General features: G+C 40.4%; 1 protein-coding gene across 5 annotated transcripts in view; it reads right to left on the reverse strand.

The window, feature by feature from the left end:
- Nucleotides 1-20368, reverse strand: part of JPH1 (junctophilin 1) — an 83912-nt gene extending 63544 nt beyond the window's left edge. For 4 of the 5 annotated variants that reach the window (XM_074577290.1, XM_074577291.1, XM_074577292.1 and 1 more), the window contains exons 1-2: nt 19791-20343; nt 12415-13171 (exon numbers count right to left, since the gene is read on the reverse strand). In XM_074577290.1, the coding sequence (XP_074433391.1) occupies nt 12415-13171; nt 19791-20169 (1136 nt within the window). In that variant the 5' untranslated portion in view covers nt 20170-20343. Of the gene's footprint in view, nt 1-12414; nt 13172-19790 lie in introns of all 5 variants that reach the window. The other variant, XM_074577293.1, reaches the window with a different exon arrangement.
- Between the last annotated feature and the right edge of the window lie 6721 nt (nt 20369-27089).

A 27089-nucleotide genomic window follows, 5' to 3' on the forward strand; every position in this document is an offset into this window, starting at 1 on the left:
AGTGAATCTGATCTAAATTACTATTCATTAAAAGATACCCCCCGCCAAAACAAACCACAAACCTAAAGAAAACATCAGACATACCGCCCCTGGGTGACCAAAAAAAAAAAAGGTATATATCGTATAAAAGCAGCAGCATTTTCAAATTTTGAAGTGACAATAGTTATCAGAGGCTTTCAGTAAATCCCACTTCTAGCCTTTTGAATGAAAAATGATATATATATTAAAAAAAAAAGAGATATATTTGAAACTCCGAAAGGAGATCTGATGTAAACCAAAACCTGCCTTCACTTGATGTGCTGTAAAATGCAGATTTCTGAAATGCACCGCAGCATGAGACCAGCAGCCAACAGAAATCGGATGGTTATATAATTTGGTGGTTAAGCAAAGATATTTTTAGTGCTTTGCTAATCCATCTAATGCATTTCTTTCCAAGAGAAGAAAATGCATTACGCTGATAGCAATAACAGGGTCAAAAACATGGGGATATTGACAAGGAATTTACATTTTCTAGAAAATAAAAAACGTACCCGAAATCATTCTTAATGGTATCCGCTCCTAAGCAAGGCTTAACAGTGACTGGGAATAGGTGACACTTATACATAAAAAATTGAACAGAAAAGCTAAAACAAAGAAGGAACTTTCACAAAAATGCTTCAAATAGCAATTTCGTGATGCAAAACAAGCTGATGATACCTCAAGATAATCAAGCAAAAAGGTAATTAAATGTCTAGGCAATTTCTGAGTGGCATACGAAGTTTATGCTACATGGGAATCCTGTAGCAACTTCTACTTTTTCCTGAAAAAAAACCAGTACTTTTTAGAGAACAGACAGCAAAGCAACCATAAAGTGACACTAATACAATTTTATAACAGCTCTAAAATTAAAGACTTCCATTTTTTTCTCCCAGCTCCTTTTTACTACCCTGTTGCTGCATTACTGTTAAATGCTTATTACATTAACTAATAAATCCTTGATATTATATTTAAAATCTTTCACAGAAAAATATGACTATGAAAACTAAGAAAAGGTGGGTTTACAATGCTTACTATTGGTGATATTAACAGAACCTTGCTATTCATTTCCCCTTATATTCTACTTCATATTCATCTTCTAAGGAACAAAACTGTAAGCATGGGAATACGAAGGGCAAAGCACATCAAAAATATTTTTCTGAACAGTAAATATTCTTGAAAAAAGTAACTTGAATTAAAACACTCCTTACTGTGATCTGAAGCAAAATACAGTGGACTTAACTGTTTGCTCTTTAAAGTTTCCTAAGGGTACCTCTTAAAAGGTACTTTAAAGTTTCCCTTATTAATAGGTGGAAATGTCAAAGTTGCGTACAAAATGCTTGTCTCCTCAGCTGACTTGCACCTAAGCAAGTTCAATTTCCATCTCCCTTGAAACTTTTACTTGCAAAATGAGACAATTCAGTGTCAAAAAAACAGAGGAAAAGATCACAACATCTCAAAGATGTGAGTTAGTTTTACTAAGGAAAAGAAAATAAACAGTTTCAGAGTCAGACAGATGATATCGAACGGTTTTAAGTGGGACAGTGAGTGTATAAAAGCAGATAATCCAAGAGGAAACTGTCACCATAATTCTGCAAAGTGAATTTCTATGCAAAACCAGAACTATTTTCTTGACTGGATTAAGCAGCGCTAGGTTATACATCCACTCGAATACGCATTTTCATGTGCAGGCAAGTTCAAGGCAAATTCATTCTCTTTTTCAGAGGAAAGTATCTTTTTAAGTACCAATTAGATACACTGAAAGCAGAACAGAATTCCTTTAATTGTCAGGGACCTTAAAAAAGAAAGCAAGGTTTCTGAAGATAGTTTAAGCTGACTTTTCTCAGGCTGGCCTATGGAGACTCATTCAGGATGTCCTTTGAACTGTCAATGAAAAATGCCTGCATTATTAGAAACAGCTGATTAAATACACTGTGAAACAGCAAATAAATGGAAGGTGTTGCAGGTGTTGCCAGACCAACGCTTGTACAAACCCTACTCAAACACCAGGACACAATCCAGCTTTTCTGGTTCAAAATTTAACAGTGTTCTATATTGGAAGGATTCCAGCCTGGCTTCATCCTTGCTGGAAACAGCAAAAATCTAGGTGTATAACAAAGTGTCAGATATTTCTGATAGCTTACTTATCTGTACTGCATCCCAAGCTCCTTGAAAGAGCCATCAGCTCTTTCATGTTGTCCACTCACCACTGAGGCCCATACACAAAGTTCATCATGTTATGCAGGGACTCTATCTGTCAGCAGTTAACACCCAACTTAAAGATTATTAGACCTCAAGACCACTTTTATAGCTTTTTAATCATCCTAAGTGCAAGGAGCAGATGAATTTAAATAAAACAGCCATTACATCTGAAAGTCTGAACTTGCAAGTGAACTGTTAAAAGCCATTTAGAGCATAGTCTGATCAACTAAAATTTGAAGAAAACACCGAATCAAATTTAGCACAAACCCCTTTGTGAACTTATTCAGAACTACAATTTTTACTAATTGCTCTCTCCATTCACAGACCCAGCAAAGCTAAAAGCTAAATGCTATCCACTTTTCTAATCCTTCTGCTAACAAAGGTTCATCCCAGGAGCTCCACGAAGCAGTTTTTCCATCAGAAATGCATTGCATCTGTGCATGCCGCAGATACAGACTTTGACGTGAAAATGCTCAGTGTCTTTTCTTCATAACAAGTAGTAGTATAGCAAATTATATTTTTTATAAAGTTCAATTATGAAAAAGTAATATGACTAGATTTTTTTGCAGGTGATCTGAATTTTGAGTATACAAAATATACACTTATTTTTTATTTGTCCTATTTCAGTCTTTAAACAAAACCTATTTCTGAAATAGTTATAAACTCTGCATTAGAAAAAAACAGATTCTTCACTGATATGGCATACCCTAACAAACATCGCTTGGCATTGTAAAACATCCAGTATGATTTTTTTTTTTCCTGATAAGTCATTATCAATTGAGAATATATAAAAAAAAAAGTAATCAATATTCCTACTTGTACATTGCACCGTTAAGAAACTCTGAATGCCTGGCAACACTAAACCTCCCAACATGAATTGGTTTGGCAGGAGGAATATAGCCACCATGAGAAGAAAGGGAAAGCCTCTTCACCAGAAACTATCAACTGTTACTTCAACAGATCCATACAAGTCAAACATTTTTGAGTATCAGAAAAGGTCACCAGCTTATCTACTCTATTAATATGTGTAGAACTGATAAAGGCCATTCCCACCTTTGTTGCTAGTCTGTAATTTCCAGAAACATACTGTTCTCTGAAGCACAAAACAATCCTATGAATGGTAATACATTTATGAATATTACAGAATGTGCATAATTACTAGATTTTTAGTAAAACTGAAATTGGTCAAGATATGTTAAGGGAAAAGCATGACTCCAGACAGCAGACAAAAAGATTCCGAAACGTTTAAGGTGTTTGACCACTGCATCTGCACAAAGTGTTTTGACAACTGGCATCTGTTGACTCACACTCTAAACTTTTTGTTCCCTTATTATTCCTGAAATACATTTTATATCTTACTGCTTGGCAATATGTTTTTTGTCTTCAAGATATTCCCAAGATGCTTATACAATTGACATCATAAATTCCTGTAAGTGACAAAGCTTAAAAAGTGAACTTGGGCTGAATACACACGCAGAGACAGTTCCTATGAAGTCACTTCAGCTTAGTTATAAGATTTCTTGGTGTTATTTCTTTTTCCTATGGAAGTCAAGTTTCTAACCATTAACAGGTATGAAGCCTTAGTTCCAAATAAGAGCAAATCAGGGCTATGGTGCATGTCCCCATCTGCCAAAAGACCACCTCAACAGTGAAAACCTTTGAGTCTTGCTTGTTTCCACATTTGGATTTTAAGTCCTTATGTGTAGTTCTAAGACTGACATAATCCAACACAACTATTTATGAAGGGGTCTAAAAACTCAGAGAACGAAAGATCTTTGAAATAACTCACCCCAACACCAGAAAGCAACATAAAAGCAGCAGCAGAAAAATGACCTTTCCCTCACATTATGCATGGCAGTAAAGTGAGGCAAGCACAAAGTGGAGATGCTGCATTATAGCAGTAAGGTAACTAAACAAGCCTTAACAACAGCCTACCAGATTCTGAGTGGTTAGAGAAATATATGCCTTCTTAAACTCCTAAAACAAAAAAGCTGAGAACTCGCATTTAACTGATTTCATGTTAGCCAGATGTTAATAAGGAAATTTCTGGTTTTCAAGTACAAACCAGTAATACCATCTTTTCCCATCAATATCTGCTTTTAATGTAGTAGGACCAAAGTGTAGCATTCCTCACCAGAAATTCTTTGGAAATTATGTGATGGAAATTAGGATTAAAACAAGAGAAGAAACGCTTAAGTGACTAAAAAATTAGTTCAGAAATGGAATATAATGGGATAGATTAACTGATTGTTTTTCTCAACCGAGAAGGTTCACCACTGGATATCCACAGGGCTCAGGGCTGAGAACCCATGACGTTCATAAATGTTGGGGGTAAGGTGTGGGGAAAAAAAGTGGCAGAACTTGTGAATGTCAGTGTTACAGAAGAGAAGTCTACTGGAAAACTGAAAAGAAGGGCTGCACAAAACTCACTGGTCACTCTTAAATGGCAAATAAGGTTCAATTTAAGCGTAAGAGTGATACGCAAGGCAGAACAACCCTAACTTCATACATAAAGTAAGTGGCTTTGAGGTGACCTCAGGAATAATCTCCTCACAGACTACATCTATATAGCAGCATTAGGAAAACATCTAAAGAGGACAATAAGAATAATCAATTGGGCTTGAGGGGAGACAAACTCATAAGGAGAAACTTACTCCTGTACACTAGCCACAAAGAGACTGCACATCTGCCTCCCCAGACAATGACAGCAGAGAGCTGTAGAAGAACGAGGAGGCAGAAAACATAACAAAGTACGAATACAGCAGTAACAAAAGAGGAAAATCATAACGAGGTAGGCAAAAGAAAGCAAGTCAGTGTATAAAAATATGTACCAATGACTATTAGACATATGAAGCAGAAAAATGTATTAATTGCCAGAGAAAAAGAACAGAAGTCATAATATGTATCACTGATCAGTTAGTATTCAAACAAACAGTATTACTCATTGAACCACAGAAAATTAACCATTTATTATTTGGGAAATATAGAATTAGATCAACGTAGGGGGCATTATCTAAACTATTTAAATTACTATTTTTCTGCTACAGTTGTTCACTGAAAAACATCCTACTCTGTAGAATACTGATCAACGCTACAGTTAGATGACAGCATGTTTTCTTATTTCTTTGAAGAAAGAAGCTGGGAAGGTTTGGCTTAGTCTATTGGCTTAGTCTTTGAGCAAAACATCACGTAAATCACTCAAGCTCTGACTAGTACTACTAGTCATATGTATGTAGTTGTACTAAATACAGTAGAAATATAAAATATCTTTTTGATTTTGAAAATAGTTTTATAGCTATCAATAATGTAAGTCTAATGGCTTTACACTGCAGTTCACATGTGACTAACCAGTACAAACAATCCAGATTTTGTTTTTAAATGGTGATTTATTTCCACCACAGAAACTCTGCTGAAAGTCAGTAGAGACAGACGATGTTTGCGGCTTATCTTTTGAAAAACTGTTGTAATACAGATCAAAACTGAGATGCCGCGTAAAACCTAAGGCATAACTAATCTGCATAACAGCTCATCTTCTTTGATAAAAAAAAAATAATTAGTCTTTTGCTTGTGTATCTCAGTATCATTAAAAAAAACCAAAACCAAACATTCATATACATCTGCTGGGCTGCCACTGTAAACATTCTTTCAGCTCCTAAATTAAGCATTCTGGAAACTGGGCAAGAAATCCTTACTCATGTTAACAAAGAAATATTTCAAGAAGGTTTGTATATTAAAAAAAGGCTTTCTTACACGGTTATTTTAAAAGCAGTGGTGAAGTATTGGTTCATTTACGTTTTGAAAGGAGAGAATATTTTCAATCTTACATTAGCAATCTCCTGATTTTAAACAGGTTAGAAAACCAACTCTGGGGTAACAATTCTATGTCTAATACAAACACAAAGATTGGCTATACTCCAGAACTGCCTTTTAAAAAAAACATATAACCCTATTCAGACATACAGCTGTAGGTAGGTGTATTTGATATAGGTAATTTGATCAAAAAGTTAAATACTTGTGGCTTTCTTAAATTTCCAGCTGAGGGATAGTACAGGAGCAATTTTGCATATTTTCAGCCATGTAATCTTGCTGCATTAAATACTAAGAAAAGAAATCAAATCTGTCTAGTGATGTTTATACAATTTGTGTATTTCAAACAGATGTATTATTCATTCCCCAGCAAATAACAGAGGAACAGTCCAAGACTATATTCTTTTACCGACGAGTTGTTTGTGAAATCTGAGTGAAAATGTGCCCCACTGAAGTTAGTGGTACAACTCCCACAGGATTCAAGGAACATATGGTTTCCTCTAAAGAATGCAGAATTAACATTAAAATTACTATCCACAGCAGCTGAAGACTTATTTTTAAGTTTTAGCACAGCACTTTATTCGTTGTCTTCAAATAGGCTACCCAGTAAAATGCTTAAAACTGATTTTGTTTTGAACCTAAGGCAGCCCTTTGTACTAAAGCGAGCAGTCTTATATAAATACCTTTGGTATTTGTTGGATCCTATTCCTAAACACAATGTTCATATTTCAGCTATAATAAGTAAAGCATCTCAAAGACGTGTGAGGCACTAGTCTTGCGAGTGTCCAGTTTAGTTTCTTGAGTAAAGTGAGATTGGTAGAGTCAGCTAAATCCAGCATGGAAAGCTGTGTGTGCTGCACATAATTCAGCGCCATTTGGAATGATTGGCAGCTGCCATCTAGTGTGGACACAAACTATACTCCCACATGCATATAATTCCATCTGCCTAGAAATCACAGTTTGTTCAGGTCAAGCCAAGAGCACTGGTCACACAAGGCAATGAAGGCAACAAAGGAGTTGGCTACTGAAACCTTCAGCGCTGATGGTTCCACACACTTCACATAAATCCACCGCAGGCAGCACAGCATACTGAAACTTACTCTGAATTAAAGTTATGAAAAGTATAAGCACTGGTTTCTTATAGAACTGCTGTACTGTGAACACTAGTGCTCTGGGGTGGACAACTGAGCCACGCCATTCAGAAGGTGTTGCCCAGTGACTTGATGTCAACACAAAGCGCCCAGGCCGCAGGGTAAATCAGAGCCCTCTACACCATCCTCAGCGTTGAACACTACACAAGCCAGCGACTGGCTCCAGGAGGCCACTGTGACAGCAAGGGAGAGCAGGGATCCAGGAAATCCCAGGCTGTAGCAGCAGGCACACTCACAAAGAAAATCCAAATTGTTCTACTGGGTCTCCACTACCCAGTCCATCCTCCTGCGGCCCCTCCACCAGCTGGAGGCTCTTTCGCAGCCACACAGAACAAAGTGGGCTGCTCACAACACAGGATCCTAACCAGAGTTTTAGCAGTTGCTATTAAAAAAAAATAAAGGCTGAAACGAAGCCATAGCATCTGTGGACTCGGACACAAACACGTTAAAAATAAAATTGAGCTGTCTAAAAAAGCTACGCTGAAAAAGAAATCGCTGCAGAAAAGACACCAGTTAATCCCCCTTAAAAGGTCTTCCTGACTAGAGCCTCACTAGTCACTGCTAGCTGAACAGGCAGCTAATTAACAAGGAGGAACAGCTCTATGTTATTACTTGCAAGTTATTAGTTTTACTGTTATCTTGATCTGGGGTCCTTTTGCCAGTTTCTTTCTGTTTGTTGGGCACTGCCCTTCCCCTGGGCGGCAAGGTCTCTAGACGGGGTAATTTGTTTGTGCAGTGCCTCACACAAAGGCACTATTATCCTTCACCAAACCTCAGGTACTCATGTAATGAAAACCCATTACAGTATCGCTTTTAAGGTGGTCAAAAGTTCTCACAGCATATTATGACAGTACATCTTACCTAAAACTCAGTCACAACTTCGGAATAATTAAAAGTATTTAGTTTCTGTGGAAAAGAGACTAAAAAAGGAGATGCAGTTCTTTAACCTGCCTGTTTCACGACCTGAAAGATCAACGGAGTGTAAGGAAAATATCAACAAGGAAACATTTTTTCTTTTGATTTCTTTCTCCCTTTACCTCCACACACTATCTTCTGATTGATATTTCTTACTCTTACTGTACTTTTATCTTGTCCCTCTGTGTCCCTGAAAAGTTTTTTCCTGGGAGAGTCAACACATAAAGAAGAATTTCTAGTTGAGCATTAGCTAGAAAAAATCTGAAGAGAGAAAAAACCCAAACAACCAAAGAGCACCTGTCTCTGAGAGTTCAATTCTGAACCCATAATATTGACTTTTCTAGAAAGAATCTGGTAGATAAAGAGTTGTATGTGAACAAACATCATTTGTGTTTACTTACAGGACTGATACATTTTAAAACAGCCAGTGATACTGAGTATTAGAAGGTAGGTTTATGTTCAAACTCTGAACGTTAATTCCAAAAATGTGTGTACTATCTTAAGCATTAATGAAGGCAAAGCTAATATAATACACTAAATAGCTCCTCTAATGACAACTTATTTTCTTACTAGGAAAGAAGTGATCTACTATAATTCCAGTTCATATCGAACTGCAGAGGGATATCTCCTTTGAATCAGACACCTGACAGCAGTGGAAAGTTCAAAATCCCCACAGCGAGAATTATTTGACATCCTCAAAACAAGTTTCTGTTTGACTCTTGGCTGAGTGGACATCTGGGGCTTTTTAACATCTTCCAAAGGGCTCTTCCAAATGTACACCTTCCAGCGTTTGAAGCACTTCATATGTGCTTGAAATAACATAGAAAAGAATTTATTAAAAATTTCTGGAAGACAGCTTTTCCTTTTAGACACCAAGACCCAAAAAAGGCACATGGAATAAACCTGACTGCTTTTAGCACAAATGGGTTAAAGGTGAATTTGAACTAATTACTGCCTATAATAATGACTTTAAAAAAAAAAAAAAAGCCTTTTGATATTTTAAAAGGAGAAAATATTGAACATACTTCTGAAATTCCTCAAATTCTGAGATTTTTTTAGATTTACACCTTAATATTTTGTCTTAAATATAGCTAGTATAACTATAATACACAATCAAGACTGTTAAGCTGTGCTATCATTTTAAAAGCATTTTTATTCATTGCTAATTTATAATCTGTTTTGGATACAAATCCGTGTAGCAGAGGCTGGTAACTATTTCCCTGATACAGCAGCTTTCTATGCATCACACGGTTTTGTGATCTTATCTTTTGAGAAATGCTGCTAGTATATCTAACACACCTCAGTACAAATGCTTCAAAAACCCAAAGGCTGAGTCAGGAGAGCCAATGTAAATTCAAGTTCAGAGAAGCACCATTTACCCCAACTTTTAGATTTTTCTTTGTACACCAGACTGCCATTTTAGATAAAGGAAGACTACACAGATTATTAAGGAGGCCTTTTAGACACAAAAAGACATCAGGAATATCAAGCAGAACAGTGGTTGGTCTTGTTGACGACTGCGTGGACATCTGTCACAGGTCAAACTACCAGCCAAATCTGTCATGACCAGCAGGGAGCTATGAAGAAGGAGCATGGTCTGGTCTCATTTGGCTGAGCAAACGTTTTGGGAATAAACAATACAGGAAGAAGAGCATACAACTCAAAACTGCATTGAAAAGGAAGGTATGAGGCTTGGAGTCAGGGTTTCTAGCTCTTTGAAATGGAAACCTGGACATTCAGTGGTTTTGGGGGTGAGAAAAGGTCTGTCTAGAGAGTTCTTCCACTAGTGAAATGGAAATCTACAGTAAGCGGGCATTGCTGGTGACATCTGCCAGGTCTGAAGCACAGAAGGTTTTCCAGGGCAGTGTGCTGTGAGGTTGTGCCACGTGGGCAGAACTACCTTTGTATTACACATTACAAAAATGAAGAAAGGCACCCCTCCTGGACTTTTTTGCGCAGTAGTAATCATTAGGAAACAGACAAGACCACCATCCTCACATTCATCTAAGACACTGCAGGAATGCTACTGTCTGAAGGATTAATATATTATTAATGTATCAGTTGGGTAAAAAAGTAGTCACAAAACAATATTGGTCCTCCAGTTTCACTGGAACAAAGGCAAGTTCTTTCACCCTGAAACCATACCAATCTGGTCAGCCTAGAATTTAGCAACTTTAGCAGAAGTTTCTTCCTCAATACTCTTCTATGCTCAGATAATCTGGTTCTTAAGACAGTCAGGGCTACTGACTCTGCCAGTATGACAGTCCCTTCGTTCACATAATGCCATGACCTTGCTCCTACTGGTTGACACTAACGGCCGTTCTGAAAACTTGAGAGATGGGAAGGGTTGTATCATCCTTACTAGGCGAGTCCAACAAGCACTCATAAGTGAAGTTAATGTAATCTTTATGCCTGATGTTGCCTGACAAGACGTGAGGTCTCTTTGCCTTAGACTCAGTGGCAATACAGTTAGCACAAAGGCTACTAAAGAGAGGAAACCTGAATCTGCAATCTTGCTATCCACACTGGTAGCCACGAGGCTGTTCCAGAGAGATTCTCAGCTGAAACACCGAAGGAACAGCCCACGGTCACAGCTGCACTACAACTGATGCCTTCTGTTGTTGCACTTTCAAAAACACCTTTTCAAGAAATAAACATTGTTTTTATGGATTCTTCCAAAAGAAGCAATTTGAACTCTGTCCTTCACCTAAAACTGAAGGGAGGAACAGCAAACAAAACAATTCAGGGACATATCCCTTCTTAAAGAGGAAACGCATACATTGTGCCTTGCAACCTAATGGTCTCAGACTACAGCTTTTTAATAGCTTTACATGGACTCAAAGTGGTGACTCCCCCTATCCCCACATCCCATCACCTCATTTTTTTTAGAACTAGGGCTTATTGTGTACTGACAGAACAAGAACAGGATCCAGTAATTTCTTAAAGTTAGCTATTACTGATCTGCTTTGCTAATATGGTATGCTGTCGTATAATGCCTTACGCTTATTTATAGAAGTAATTGAGTATATGCTACCCTCTAGTTACTAAGGTGACCAGTGGTCAGAAAGGTTTTTTAACATTACACTAAATTCTTCATGTTTGTGTCTCAACTACTTTTCGCTATAAGCCATCAATATATTCAAGCTTTCCCACTTATGCAGTTTTTTGTTTTTCCTATATTCTTTATGACTGTCACAAAAAGCCTAGTAACTGAGCGCACAATACTGACCACACTAAATCAGGAATCAGCTGTTCAGCTCTAAGTGTAATGTGACATCTTCTTTCTAAAATAGCATAAAGATTTTCTTTCATGCACATTTCTGGGCTCTTTTTTTGGTCCACAGCATATTTCAAGAAAAGCCTGCCTGAGGAAACAAACTAAAACCAACAACAGAGAAACTGCCACAGAAACTTATTGGAAGGCATTAAAAATTAAATAGCTTTTTAAAGAGCTCTCAGACTTAATAGTAAAACCTATTAAAACTGTCTATAATGATTTAATTTGCAATGATTCCATTTCAGATAAATTTTCTTGGTTGTTGGTTAGGAGTTCAAGGAGAAAGTTACATTTTTTACCCTCTACTAATACCCGTACACTTCTCTCATCTCAAACACTTGACAGGGGGGTGGGGAGAGGACAACCACCACTATTTGAAGTGGTTGTCGTTAAGATCCAGACAAATTCAGACTGCAGAAGCATGCTCCAAAACGAAAGAGGCCCCATACAGAACTTTTTCGGCAGATACTGTCCTGGCAACCGAATCAACAGCCTCTAAGCACAAGAGCCTCAGCCGTTATTCCTACACTGTTCATGCCACAGTCTCTCAGATAAACAGATGCATCTTAAAATGCTCAATGTCAAATGGGCAACTTCAGTGAGTCTCAGATGCTACCCCAAAAATCATCAACACAAGCATGCCCCAGTTATGCTTATTACGGGAAGATATTCAATCTGCATCTCACATCCCCCAAATCATTCTCTATGTCTCCTCAACAATTTTATTTTCCAAACAGGTTTAAAGGCATAATGCAGCAGCTCTTGCGTGAAAGCAGAAAAGTATGAGAGATTTATTTTCACAGTATATTATGGAAGATATATGAACATCTTTACACAAATTAGTTGAAGTTCTAAGTTTCATATGTATAATGCCACTAAAGTCAATGGAGTTACGCACGTGAAACTGAAAGGTGAGCAAGTACTCACTGAAGACATTTACACCCTTCACTTTTTAGTCTTTTGTCAACAATAAGAGCTCACATATTGTATCACATCTTTTGTTTCTGAAAATTCTGTGACGAACAAATATATTTTGCGATAACATACCTTGAAGTCGCAATTTCCACTTTGGTTCTCGCCATGGCAGCTGCTCGCTGTGCACCCTCTATTGCTCTATCCACCTTTTCTCTAGTTTTTGTGTTTCGTATTGGTATAAGTTGCTTTCTTATTCCACGGACCAAAACATTATTTTTGTATTTTCCCTCTTCTTTGGTGCCATCTGGAAACATGGTACATCCATATCCATGCCTCCTGTTATTTAGCCATTCTCCTTCATATTTCATACCATTTGAACGCTCACTAATACCAAAACCACTGCGCTTATCGTTCTTCCATTCACCCATATAGGTTTCTGTAGTGGTGGCATCAACATGGTCTTCCATGGGGGAATAATCACAGTCACCGTCTCCAAAACTAATTGTAGAGTTGGCATCACTAGAACTAATTCTGCTCATAGCAGCATCACTCCTGACAGAGCTCCGTTTGCTAGATATCGATGACCTAGATTCAGATTTTCTAAGTTTTATACTACCAAGAAGGGATCCTCTTCTGAATAAGCCTCCTTTTTTCTTAATGCCCATCGCTTCTGGATCACTGTGAAAATTGAGCACAAAACCTCCTCTTGTTCCAGCCGGACTGTCTGAAGTGACATCATGCAGAACAGTGCCGTTGCTCTGCTCACTTCGAAGTGAAGCTAGAGATGTTCGGAGGGGTGAACGGATCACAGTTGCCATGCCATACGGTACACTCTGACGTACACCATATCCATGTCGCATCCCTCCTGTCCATTGCCCCTGGTATGTACCTTTTAAAGTAATAAGGATAAATTAAATTTAGGAAGCTGTAGAAGACCTAGCACTCTATATCCAGTATGCTACAGGCAATACTATGCTGTCAGCTCTGCCTTTAGCGTAAGGAGAAATGCAGAAAAATCACAGCACATGACACAGTAGATAAACTACTTTTGTTATTTGTTTTTCTCATAGATTATTTTTCCTCTTAACAAAGCCTTCACTTCCCCAGCTGAAGTAATTTATTTTGGCAACTAAGACACAGTAGCTATAATCATAAACATTTTTTTTTTAATGGATCTGTCCATGGAAAAAAAATCTCAGAAGTTTCTAAAGCAGGACTCCCTCAACATTTTTTTTTAAGGTGGTCAGATGGGGAGGTGGTTGGCAGAAGCAGAGCCACACTACATGGCGTCAGCTTGGGAGGGAGATAGGGATGGAGGGAAGGGAGGGAACAGGATGCTCATGGCTCTTGCCTCCAGCTGCTCAGAGAAAGAAGTAAATGTCCTGTTATCCCAGGTTTAAGGTGACTACAGACCCCTCCTTGTCAGGACATATTTGACAACCCACTAAATTGTCATGTCTTCAGATGGGGCTTTGGATACAGTGTTAGAAACCTCTACTGTAAAATTAAATATTTTAAAAGTTTTTCCATGTATTTGAATAGAAGAACAAAACCTCATTATATCTTACTCTTTATGAACTCTTGATATCAACATTTTTTGGTATCCCCAGTATTGTAAACACGGCACTACATCCTGCATTACACTGTGACAGCAAGATCAGAAACATGAGTTGTTTAGCACATTTTTTGCCTTTCATTTGTTCTGCAGTATTTAAGACAGAGAAGGCAGTAAAAACCAGAATATTGCACACCATTCCATCATAAATATATTTCATTGTTGCAATCGTAACTGGTTTTGTAATTTTTAAAAAAACAGCAATATAAGAAAGAGCAACATGGCATTTGATATGAGAAGTCATGGATATCCATGTAACAGAGTACATGGAAAGTGGCATCTGAGACAAAACCCAGCATTATCAGATTACTGCTGCAAACAATTTTTTTCTTGTATTCTCAAACAGCATTTTCACTTTGGTGAGATATATACTCCAGTGTCTCATCTCTGAAAGCCATTTGTACCAGATGTTCCAAAGGAAGGTGCCAGGAACCCCACAACTGGCAAATACAACATAATTTGCTTTCTAAGATCATTTCACTCTAATTCCCATTTAGCTGCTTTAAGCTCCTCAAAATGAAGTCTCTCGCCCACCTAGTACTGCTTTTTTTTTTTAAAAAAAAAAAAAGCTATTTTGAGTCTGAATATTCTTACAGAAGGATGAATAAGCAATCTTTAAAATATCTGATTTTGATCTGCTTTAACTGGAGCACCTATTAAAAGACATTCTTCAGAGAACTAAATATCAAATGTCAAATTCAGTGATTGACTAAATTTTTGTGAGAATATTTGTGAAAGACATGCAGTTGCAGATGTAGCTCAAAGCTTCACTTGGTCTGAGATTCGATCTCCTTTGTACAAGCATACTATTTTGGTCATGCACATGTCAATTATCTATCAATTACTGCTTTACTGTATTACCTCTCTGCTAAGTTATATTTCAACGTTAACATGCAATTAAATTTGCCAAGTGCGCTTTATTACATAATTCTAGATAGGTTCCATGACATAACTATTTTGTGTTGGTAGAAAATTCTACCAAGTGGAAGGTTTTTGTTTTAACAGATGGCTGCTGACACAAACAAACAACTTTCTTAGTTTCTTTCTCATTCTCTGTATCCTGGATACCTACCGCTGCACTGGTTGTAAGGGCGCTGAATCTAGAAACATGATTATTTTAAAAAAACTCAGCATATGGAGAAGAACAAATAGAAACCGGAGCACAAAACACTGGTATGACATATTCTGTAAATACTGCAAAAATACTGCCACGTTGTAATTTTTTTATTAAACAGACATTTCCCAGAAATATATTAATATTTTATGAGCATAAATGACTACATTTTGTCCGTAATTATATCTGGGATCCCCCTAGTATCATAATGATACGCTGGAGCTAAGAATCTGGCTACATATACTTAACTGCTACATACAACAATCTAACATTTTGCACTAGTTAATTTCATTTAAAAATAATAAATCTAATTCTAATTTTGTTTATACCACAGTATTACATTAGAGCAGCAACTCATAATTATGGCTCTCCATGTTGCTAATCGAGTGTCAGGCTCAAAGCAGAATCAACTAATTTCAGTATGGAATTTTATAAAAGTACAAAAGGTCAGCATTTTTCCTTACTAATATTTTCTTTTAATTAATAAACATGTAAAGCTCAATAATGCTCAATTCATTTAGGACTTTACTTTTCACTACTTTGTAGAAAGAAGTGGAAGTGGTCGCTGTAGCCCATAAGGGCATTAAAAGAAGGAAAACTGATGTGCTGCTATTTACTTGCCCGATTTTTCTTTCCACTGGGGAAACAAAATCAACGCCAGCTTCTTCTAAAAAGAAAACAGTCAACGAGAAAACGGAAGACTCATATTGAATTGGTCCTTAGAAAGTAACAAAGATATTGTCAGAATTTCGTGCAGTCCTGTAGGTAACAACTATCTCTTCTATCGTTACAAATCCATCAAGGGAAAGGCTTCTGATACTAGTTCTAGAAAGCTGTCTCATTTTCCTTGATTTTTCAACTTACATTTTAAAGGAAAAATATTTTAATGGCATATGGAGGGCAGTGTCCAGAACGCAGGTACAAGAGACTTGTACAGTAATTCGACTGATGATATCAGACACTAACTGTATCACCTTCTTCCAACAAAAGAAATTGTAAATTTGGATTGCAATATAATTAAATACCACAGCATATGACAGAAGACATGATAAAACAGCTTTTTCCATATATGAAGATACAAATAAATGCAATATTTATGTATCTCTCTCTATAGATATAAATATGAATGATATATCAACATGCCTTTACCCATTTCACCTTATACTATAATTGACTGTTCAAAGCAGTACCAGTAAGGGTCAACTGTTAAAATTTTAATTAACAATGTAATTTCCAACCTAATTTAAAACTGTATTTAACCATAAAACAATAACATCGTTCAGCATTAATTTTCGAAAAGCTAGGCTTGGTATCCTTTGTAACTGAAGAAACATTCAGCCATGACTTCTACTGAACATCCATCTGGTGTTTAATTGGCTCCCTTGAAAAGGTGTTTGCATTTTGAGCCTGAGAACTATTAGAAAGTACATTTTTTTTGTTTGTGTTGGCAAGTTGCTGTAAGGTATAATTTCCTAACATGTCTCCTTAGAGTTACCTTGTGCCACCCCTCCGAGAAAACCCTCGGTATGTCTTACAGCTGTAAATGTCATTGCTTACTTGTGGCTAAAATTTAAAACTACACTGTGTGGAAAAGCTGAGAGGCCAAGGACCTAATTAACTATGTGACTTGCTCTTACCCTTTACTTACATCTTCTGTGGTTTAACAAATTCATTGTTACATCAAGATTTTTGCATGCTTTTCAGACTCAAATGTTAGATAAGCATACATCTAGAAAGAAGACTACTTAGAAATCAAGGAACATACGTACTAATGATCTTTGCTTAGGATGCATTTGCCACCAACTGATCTCTGTGGAACGACAACACACCACCTTACAGGGAGATGCCTGTTATTCCTATTGTTGGCAGGACCGTAAAACTGCTAATTTACACATACTGAAGTTTCAAATTAGGCCTCAGTCACTCCATAAGAAATGCTCTGGCAGGCTGGCGGATTCACCCAGATTCAACAAAATCTAGGGAGTTTAAGGGAGACACAAAAGTCCAGATGGCTGTAGGAAACAACCTGACAGGCCACTTGAAGGCCCAGCATAAGCACATGAGATGAATGGAGGATCATGGTTTGTAATTCCCAGTGTTTTCCCCAGAGATTTGACTGAGTGACAATTTTAAGCATTTAAACACAGCATGACATATATTACTCATGCCGTGCAAAGTGTTGTGTGCAGAAACACTGAGGAACACTGTCAATGCTTATGTTCCTTTTCCCTCCCTCAACTACACCTCCTAATACCACCAAGGCATTTTAAAACAACATACTGAGCTAAGAAAAAAAAAAATAGCAGCAAAGAGGCCTGGATTTTATTGAGTTTGAAAACTAATTGGCAGTTGGCATAGTCTAAACAGTTATTTCCCTACGCTGGTATTCTCAGGTGATAATAAAGGAAGAGCTTTCCTGCAAATATTTCACAGTATGTTAAAAGACATATATGTAAATCTGGTTTCCTTTTAAAAACATTTCAGACATTCTTCTGGTGTACAAATACGGCTATTGTTCTCAGAGCACGAAAACAAAAAAAACCACATTTGCAAACATCTATGATGTGTTGCTTTGCTTCATTCATGAGTACTTTCATTAAAATCAATGGGACTTCACACTCTGCTCCTATGAACTGCAACACGTAAAAGACTGGGGCCATGGTAACAGATTTCAGCCAACAGGACTAAAAATCTCACAGTGTAAACCGCACGCTTCGTCTGCTGTTTCGGACAAAGAATTTCCTGTGAGGTCTATGTCTACATATTTAGAGAATTTACCTCCAATTATCAACATTATAGAGATTTTAAAAATTCCACAAGAAGCCTAAAGAAAAAGATAAAAGGAATTTTAGCTTGAGAAAAATCACTTCTAGAAGATTTACTGAAATGGCCATTTACTTTTCTGGAAATTAAAATTCTAATTTAGTAAGTTTGTAATTTACTAGCCAAAACAAATATAATAACAATTGGAAAGTCTATTCTGTGGTGAAAGTGAAACTAAAATTCTGATTTTTTTTTTTGGGGGGTGGTGGGGGGGGTGGTGGTGGTGGTTTTGGTTTGTTGTTTTTTTTCTAAATCCCCAAACACATATCTTGGCTGACTTTGAGCATCAGAACTTTCCACACCAGGAAACAATTTTCAGAGAACTACAAATATATATAAATAAGGGGATTAAAAGAGTTCAAGGTACAAAAACCACAGCACATTTCATTTTCTGAAGGAAATGTATCTTACCCAACTCACTACATTTTGTATTTCGAGGGTCTTTTTTTTTCCCCTTTCCAGCTGTAGTCTCTTCTTCTGCTTACTACAAAAATACCTATTCTCTGACATGGTTCTTAAAGTTTGACCACAAATCTCTGACCAAAATTCCCTGAAGAATCAAGCAAGAGATCTGATACATGGGTTTCTCCTTTAGTTGCATCGTGTGAACATTACCTCTGATTTTGGTAAATTCTGTATCTTGTGTGTTACCTAAGCGCGTTGCTCAAAGCTGAGGCAAGCAGCATTTCTGTAAAAAAGAAACAACCCAACAATTGGCTAGTCCTAAAACTGCGCCCGATTTTTCCTGTTACGGTGGAAGAAGCCAAGTTGAAGAGTTGCACAGAAGTTGCAGGTGGCGCTTCCACTGATGCGGGTGACATTACAGCAGCAAAAGATGAATTCAAAAATACCGGGTGTGGGGTTTTTTTTTTTTTGTGCAGCACATGAAATGACAGCGGTGCAATAACCATAACCGACCACTCAAAGAAGCTCCAGCCCTCTGTGACCTTAGTGAACCTCGACTTCTTGACGGCTCCCGCCTCAAAGGCAAGGGCAGAGCGCCCAGTCCTCTCCGTGCACATACCGGCAGGGAGTTCAGCCCTAGAAACCCTTTTTTTTTTTTTTCGTGACGAAGCGTGCGAGAGGCAGGCCTCTTGTCACTTCGCAACACAGCTTGTGCTTTAGAGCAGTGTGCTTAAAAATATGCCGCGTTTTAATGATCTATTGAGTTATGACACGAGGGTGGACCCGAGTTCCATTGATTTCACGCGAGCTGCCCGCCCGCTTCGTTACCTCCACCCTCCTGTTTACAAGCCGAGCGTGTGGAGCGAATAAAGCCACCCCTGCGAGCGAAGTAACAGGACACAAGGGCTGGCTTATTAAGTTCTCGCTGTTTTACCAGCAAAACGGTGCGAGGGGAGCTGGGGGGATGGGGGGCGGCGAGCTGGCCCGCCCGCTCCCCCTCCGAGGCGAGCACTGCCGGCCCCGCTTTATCGTTACCGCGAGCGGGGCGCGGGGGGTGGGGGGGAGCCCAGCGGCCGCCTCGGCAGAGACAGGAGGGAAGCTGTCCGCAGGCAGCCGTAATGCGGATTTCTACCAGCTAGCCAGGAGAAAGCGACCAGCCCGGCAGCACCGCCCCGCTCCGGAGCCCAACCCGCGTCCCGCTGGGCCGGGGCCGGGCGGCTCGTCAGGGAGCGGGGCGGGAAGGGCGGCCCGGCACCTGTAGCGCTACCCGACCGCCAGAGCAGGGGTGTGCGTGTGTGGGGGCCTCCGGGGCGGCCAGGCCGACTGCTGAGGAAGGCGCCCCCCAGCCAGGAAGGGCTCCCGAAGCCGGGCGGGGGAAGGCGGGGAGCCCCCGGCCCCGCTGAGGGGCGAACGGGCGGTGCCGGGGTGAGGGCACATTTTGGGGGGGGGGGGGGCGGTGGCTGAGGGAAGGGCCCTGCCCGCGGCGAGCGCGCCCACGCAGGCGCGCCCACCCCACCCGCCGCGCGCGGGGCGCCCCCCGCCGGCGCCCACCTCCGTCCCCGTAGGTCTCGACGCCGTATCCGTCCTGCAGCCCGTTGCTCCAGGTGCCCTCGTAGCGGGCCGGCGTGCTGAGGCTCTGTCGCACCCCGTAGCGCCCCTTGAAGCCGTGGGACCACTCGCCGCGGTACATCCACCTGCCCTTCGTCTCCACGCCCAGCCCGTGGCGCTTGCCCTGCGCCCAGTAGCCCAGGTAGGTGTTGCCGCTGGGCCAGGTGTAGCCGCCCGCCACCTCGAAGCCGTGGGACCAGGAGCCGGCGTACTCGCCCTGCCCCTTGGGCCCGGTGCAGATGCCGTGCCCGTGGGCTTTGCCGTCCTCCCAGCCGCCGCAGTAGGTGCCGCCATCGTCGAAGTCGAACCGGCCGCCCGTCATCCAGGGCAGCGGGGCGAGCGCGGCGCCGCCGCCGCCTACCCGCCCGCCTTCCCTTCTTGCCCTGCCTTCCTTTCCTTTCCCTTGCCTTCCCGCCCGCCGACCGACCGACCGCTCCCCGCGACTGCGAGCGCTCCGCCGGCCGCCCGCCCGCGCCCAGCCCAGCCGCAGCCCGGCGGCGGCAGCAAACGGCGCCCGCCCCCCGCTCCTCCCTGCCCGCCCCTCCGCCCCCCGCCCGGCACCGGCACCGCCCCCGGCCCGGGCCACCGCCCACCCACCTCCCCCTCCCCGCCGCCGGCGGGCAGGTGCGCGCCCCGCGGGCTGGCGGGGGGCTGCGGCCGCGGCCGTGGGCGTGGCGGGGGCGGGCGGACGGACGGACGGACCTCTCCCCCCGGAGCAGGCGGGTGTCCCCACCGAGGGGGAGGGCTCCGTGTGCCCGCCCCGGGTTGCCGGAAGGGTGGCTGCTGCACCTGCCAGCGCCGGCAACAAGTAGGGAAAAGGAGAGCGCGCTTCCGAGTGGTACCCGTCACTTTTAATTTCACTTTTTTTTCTTTTTTTTTTTTTTTTTTACTTTCTCTAAGCTCTAAGGCAAGTTTTAGGCTGAAGTAGCTGCGGTAGAGCACAGCCGAGTTGTGCTTTGTCCCTTTTCCCAAACCACGTACAAAGCCCGCCTTCCCCAAGGGGCAAACCAGCCGTTCCACGCGTGGAGAAACACGGGGCGGAGGGAACAGGAGCGGTGCCGAGGCCTTCTAAGGACAGTGCTGCTGGGAACTTCATAAGGAATCTCTTTTTATGCCTTTAGCCCCATGGCCCTTGGGTGGCTGAATGGCTCTAAGTCCTGCCAAGCGCTCCTTTGCCAGATATTTGATAATCAGATAAAAATATAAAGGCAAATGACAGGAGAAACACTGGAAGCGTAGAAATTGCAGAGAGAATAGTGGGGAAGGGATTGAAAGCTGTTGTCACAGGGCATCTTAGCTTTTTTGTTCTTTTGCAGTTATAGACCAGGACTGGAAGAAAATCTGAAAGAAAATCTTCCTCTTCAATGGGCATTTTGTTAAAAGCATGAATCACACTTATTAATCATGGGGAATGATACTATCTGGACACAGATGATTTGGAAAAATGGGGAAATAGCAATGGCTGTGTTAGTAGCAGTGAGTAAAAGCAGAAACTTAATTGCAAATGAAAGATTTGAACACAAGCCATCAGAAGTTGAAACAGTTAAAATTCAGAAATTTATGCCAAATTCATCCCAGTTATAAGCAGTTTTGACTTAAACCTGAATGAAATTAAAATATGGCACATATTAAACGTACCCATTTAACTTGGATAAATTTTCAAGCTTTGTGTTTCACAGGACACTGCTCTGTGTACATTTTTATGCCACGCTCACACAGTTCAGTGCCAAAGTATCTCTGCTCTTTCCAGGAGGGAGTTGAGCGCTATAACCGATACATGCTCCTGTTGTCTCCTCTCTCATCAGAGGAAGTGCGTGCTATGAAGGCTTGTTTCTGTCCCAGTGAAGGGCTTTGGGATTTCTAGTTCTGCTTGAATATGTGTAGGTAGAAGACTGCGCGCACCTTTGGACACATACATACAGAAAAAGACAAGACTTGTGCCTTGTCCATAAGAAGATGGGAAAGCTTCTGATGTCCCTTTCTGCCCCGGGAATTTAATTCCATAATTTTGAAGTGTAGAAAACCAGACAAGAATGTTGTTTCTGTAGCACAGACATTATGCAGTCTTTCACGTATCTTTGGATAAGGCTATATAGCGTGCTGAAGTTAAGGACTGAGACCTTCACTGCAGTGTGAGATTTTGTGGAAAGCTGTTATTGAGAATGGAGAAGTCTGAAAAGGTTACAGTTGATGGGATTGCTGAAGAAGACACAGTCCAGGATCCTCTTGAGTATTTCTTGAGCTCATAGGATCATAGAATGGTTTGGGTTGGAAGTGACCTTAAAGGTCATCTAGTTCCAACCCCCCTGCCACGGGCAGGGACACCTTCCACTAGATCAGGTTGCTCAAAACCCCATCCAACCTATCCTTGAGCACTTCCAGGGACTTCTTCCCCACTTCCCCAGGGAACACTTCCCCAGTTCTCTGGGCAACGTGTGCCAGCGTCTCACCAACCACACAGGAAATAATTTCTTCCTAATATCTAACCTAAATCTACCCTCTTTCGGTTTAAAACCATTGCCCATTGTCCTATCACTACACTCCCTGATAAAGAGTCCCTCCCCATCTTTCCTGTAGGCCCCCTTTAGGTACTGGAAGGCCACTCTAAGGTTGTCCCTGGAGCCTTCTCTTCTCCAGGCTGAACAACCCCAACTCTCTCAGCCTGTCTTCACAGGAGAGGTGCTCCAGCCCTCTGATCATCTTCATGGCCCTCCTCTGGACTCACTCCAACAGGTCATCAGGTTTTATGCCCTATGTATCTTGCATTTCTTAGGCAAGAAAAAGATTGGAAACCATAGTGGTGACGGCACGTGTCCTTTGAGGAATTCACTATTTTCACTCTCTCTGTCTCTCTTTCATGTTTTCTTTCCACTGGCACAAGATGAAAAGCCCCATCACGTTTTAACAGAATTTAAGAAGAGTGAAATAGGTGTGGGGAACTACCTGTTGGAAGTCAGCGTGCCTACAGCTGCTATTAGTATACAATCAAACTAGGAATTGAGGTCCCCTGTTTATAATTGTGTGTTGTTCTGTGAGCAGATTTTTATGGAGTACCTGAGTTGTCGTGGTTGGACTGGAGCTGCTGAGCATTGGGTTTATCTGTTGTGAGGCCAGTATTGGCTTACACGGTGTTTCCATGTCCTGTGCACACAACGGAGGTGTAAGGCCAGTATTGCCTTACACGATACTTCTGCGCCCCGTGCACACCAGGGACAGGACCGAAGGAGCAGAGGTGGGGTGGGATGACTCGTTAGCAAGTCCAGACAGTGCTTCCGCGACTCAGCAATGGGAGGGATGGGTCCGATGAGCAAGTGTGGGATTCCCCCAGCCCTTCCGTGGGTCAGAGCCGCTCCTCTGAAGAAGCAGCCGTGCCCAGCTTCCTGCAGGCCTGCCTGATAACCACGGTTGTGCAAGTCCTTGCGTGCCCGGGTTTACGTCTAGCTGAGTATTGGTGAATTACTGGATTTGCTGTCATTTCCACCTGAATAGTTGTACTACCAAATAACTGGATTTGCTGTTGTAATGACCTGGGTAATTGCACTACTGATCTATATATGTTACTGTGCTGTTATGTAGAGATAAATTGTTTATCCCTAAAGCTGTTGGTCTGATGTCTGTAATCATATCCCAAAGCTATAATTAATTGGGGCCGCCTTAAGTTCTTACATCTGTACCCTAGAAGATGTACCATTGCATGAATGAAATAAGCATCTGCCTGTTAGTCTGTTGTTTTACCCCCTTGATTTAAATTTTATAGGTTTACTATTTGATCAGATGAACCAACGAGATTGGATGGGCCAGAGGTGAAAAATGAAAATTTTTGGAAGGAATCATATAAATTTTCTTCTGTTATCACAGGTGTGTCAGTGGGTCTTTTTTTAGTGACCTGCAAATGACATTAAAATGAATGGTAATTTTGCATGTGGTTTGTATTTCCAGGTGTATTCATTTAGATGAAGTAATCAATTTAAATGAAGTTGATGCTTGATGGCAAGATGAATTCATCACTGCCAGCGTTCTCTTATTATATTTTCAGCTGGGGATAAATTTTGATAGATGTGAGGACAGAAGTGCTTTGCAGAGAACTCTTAACATCACTCAGGCAGGTCTTGATGATGTAAGAATTCACGAGTGTCTCATTGCTGATGAAGTTGTAGATTTATATTTTTCTTGTGACAGGTTTTGCATTGATGAGTCTCAACTTTAGTTCATGCCACTTTGTGTTTGCTTCTGGCCAGGCTGTAGGTAATGATCCTATGCAGTGTGTAGCACTTATTTGTTAAATACCTTAGATCCATAGATTTTTTGTCCTTAGACACTTACACCCAGTATCAAGTTGAAAATAGTTCTAAAACTCCATCTTGTGCAGGAAGTAAGCAGTTGCAGGTAGATGAACGAGTTTACCTGTTGTGTCCAAAATAAATGTAATTGTTCCACTATTTTATCTGCCTTACAACAGTTCTTTTCTGAAGTCTTTGATATATGTAACATTCAGAAAATACAAGGTCCAGGTGCAGTTTATTTATAATTTTCAAAAAAACGCTATTTTTGTGGTATATTCGCAAAACGGTTGTGTTGCAGTGTAAGTCATCACAGCACTAACATGTATGCAAAACATGAGTGCCTGACGTGTGCAAAAACTGTCCTGCAGCGTTATATTGTAAAAGGTTCTTGGTGCAGGGATGGTAGATGCAGCAGGTGGAGATATTAAACTCCAGAGATTTAATATTAACTAGATACAAAACTGCTGAGTTTAAACTATTAGTCTATAGATATCTGATGCATGAATAAAAATTAGGCACACTTATTCTTACCCTTAAAAGCCTGATTCAGCAGGGAATTACTTTAAGTACTTTAGTAATCCCATTTACTTCAGTGGGACTGCACATGAGCTTTAAATTAAACATCTGCAAGATATCTGTCCTCAAATAAAGCAAAGCTCCGAAGAATGTTCTCAAGTGCTTTGCAGAACAGAGGCAGGATGCTTAACTGGTGAGCTGCACACGTTGTATTGGATGAGTTCACACACAGCACGGCTGCGTGGGAGGCAGAAATAGAGGAGTAAAGGTAGTACGAAAGCCACAGTGTAGAAATGTCAAAGGCAGCTAGGTCTTCCTGGTTCCATATCAACAATGGCCGCAACATTTATGCCAATTTTGCCTAAATTAACATTTATAAATATAGTCCTGTATAACTTAAACACAAATTATGTTGTCTGACTTCTAGGACAGGAAGCTACCACTTTTTCTTACTATACTGTAAATTCACGTAAGTTACTGTGAATACTGGAACAGTAATTCTACAGAATTTTTTGCAAAAAATTTGCTATAATATTTGAGAAACATTATGGTATGCAACTACTCTCCTAGCTGCATGGGTAAGTGTCAGTTCTACCTTCCACTTGAAGCTGGGACCTGGCCAATAAGATAGTATATTTCATTCCAGAGATATTATGCTTACTCAGTGAATACAGTTATTATTTTCCTTGCAAAAGTGCTGATAAAGCTTATAAAAACAAAAATACAGATCCTTTTCTAACTTGAAAACAAGATGAGTATGTTCTGTACCCGGACTTCTATTTTCAGCATCGTTATAAGCAATGAATTAGATTTTTAAATAAAAATGCAGTTTATTTTTTTTTTAAAAAAAGAAATGCAGCATTTATGTTGATCTTCTTTGTTTCTGAAGTGATTTTAACAGTGACAGAACTCTCCATACAAGTGAGGTACAGTGTATTGGAATGATTTTATATATTTTTTTTTAATATATAAAGATTTTAGGTTACCTTATAATGATGGTACGCAATAGTATCAGGATTAAAAGCACCTCTGAAATTATGGAAAAAATAGGAAATATTGTTTCTGGGTATTGTCAACATGTAGTGGTTTTTTGTTGTTGTTGTTGTTTTTGTTTTCTTTTTTAAAAATGACTGCATCACTATACCTTAATTCACTTTAAAAAAATTAACTTCCAATGTGTTCAATTTTATAATGCTTGATTTGAAGAGAAGCGTAACATTATAATAATTACCCTGAATTACCAAATGATATAGGTGGAAACTATCTACAAAATCAGATTTATCCCTAGCCAGTTTTTCCTAAATGGTGATCTTAATCCTGCGACTCCTGCAGCTCAAGTTTTGCCTCCTCAGGGAAGACAGAAATGGTTTATTGCCTTCCTCTTTGCAGCAAACTCATAAGTGTTTGAAGACGGCTCGTCACGTCTTACTTTAGCCCTTTTCTTCAGCCGAAGCAGGCGGGATCTTTCATTATTTCCTCCTACACCTCCTGGCTGTTGCTGTTGCTGTTGTCTGGACTTTCTCCAATTATGCTAGGTATTTGTTAAAGTCTGGTTTTGAAAACAAAATGCATTATTTGGCTAATATTGTGCCATTTGGCTAATATTGTAGCCTAATTCTGTGTGACTCCCGGATGACACTATTCTCTTACACTGGTGCCAGGAATCAGCAGTGTGATGATTCTTTTCCCGCCCCAACAAGAAGATGATGTGTAACAACTCGTCTTCAGTGTGGGATTTGCTGTTATCCTAATCCTTTCCCACAGAATATTGTTTAACTAGTTGCTTCCCACTTTGTATTAATGAAGTTGAGTTTCACTCAGCAGGTATTCACTTACGCACTTTTTTTTCCCCTTAAGATTACTACCCCGGGTTAAATTCATTTTGAATTTTAATCCCAGATTTCAGTTCCTCCCTCGTTTCTAATAGTTTGCACATTTGCACATGCAATAACCAAACTCTTCCAAGATCAAAGTTATTAATGAAGACATTGAATGTTAAAGGCTTTGGTTCAGATTTAGCATTTGATACATCCTTCAGGCTTGGGACTTAATAACCATTTCTTAGTAGCTGTAAACAATGTGTACTCTCTTACCACAGTTTTGCCTAGATCACCTTTAATGAACGTCAGCAGCTTTGCTGAAGTCAAAATACATAATATCTCTTAATGAAGGCTGAAACAAAAAGCCATTTAACATTTTGGGGTTTGTCAGGTGTGATTCTGAAAGCTTTCCCTCCCTGCAGAGCAGTGGCACAGCCCTTCCCTTCTCCCTCCTCCTGCTATGGGGCTGCCTTGTTTCCTCTTCTGTTTGTTCCCAACCAGGTCTCACTCTGTAATTTGGCCTTTCTGATTTTGCCCCTACATACTTGCACTCTTCCTTAGTATTCTTCCTTTAGTAATTTGACCTACTTTCTACTTGCATATACTTCCTTCTGGTGTTTCAG

The sequence above is a fragment of the Larus michahellis genome, chromosome 2, assembly GCF_964199755.1.
Source record: "Larus michahellis chromosome 2, bLarMic1.1, whole genome shotgun sequence".
Classification (NCBI taxonomy): domain Eukaryota; kingdom Metazoa; phylum Chordata; class Aves; order Charadriiformes; family Laridae; genus Larus; species Larus michahellis.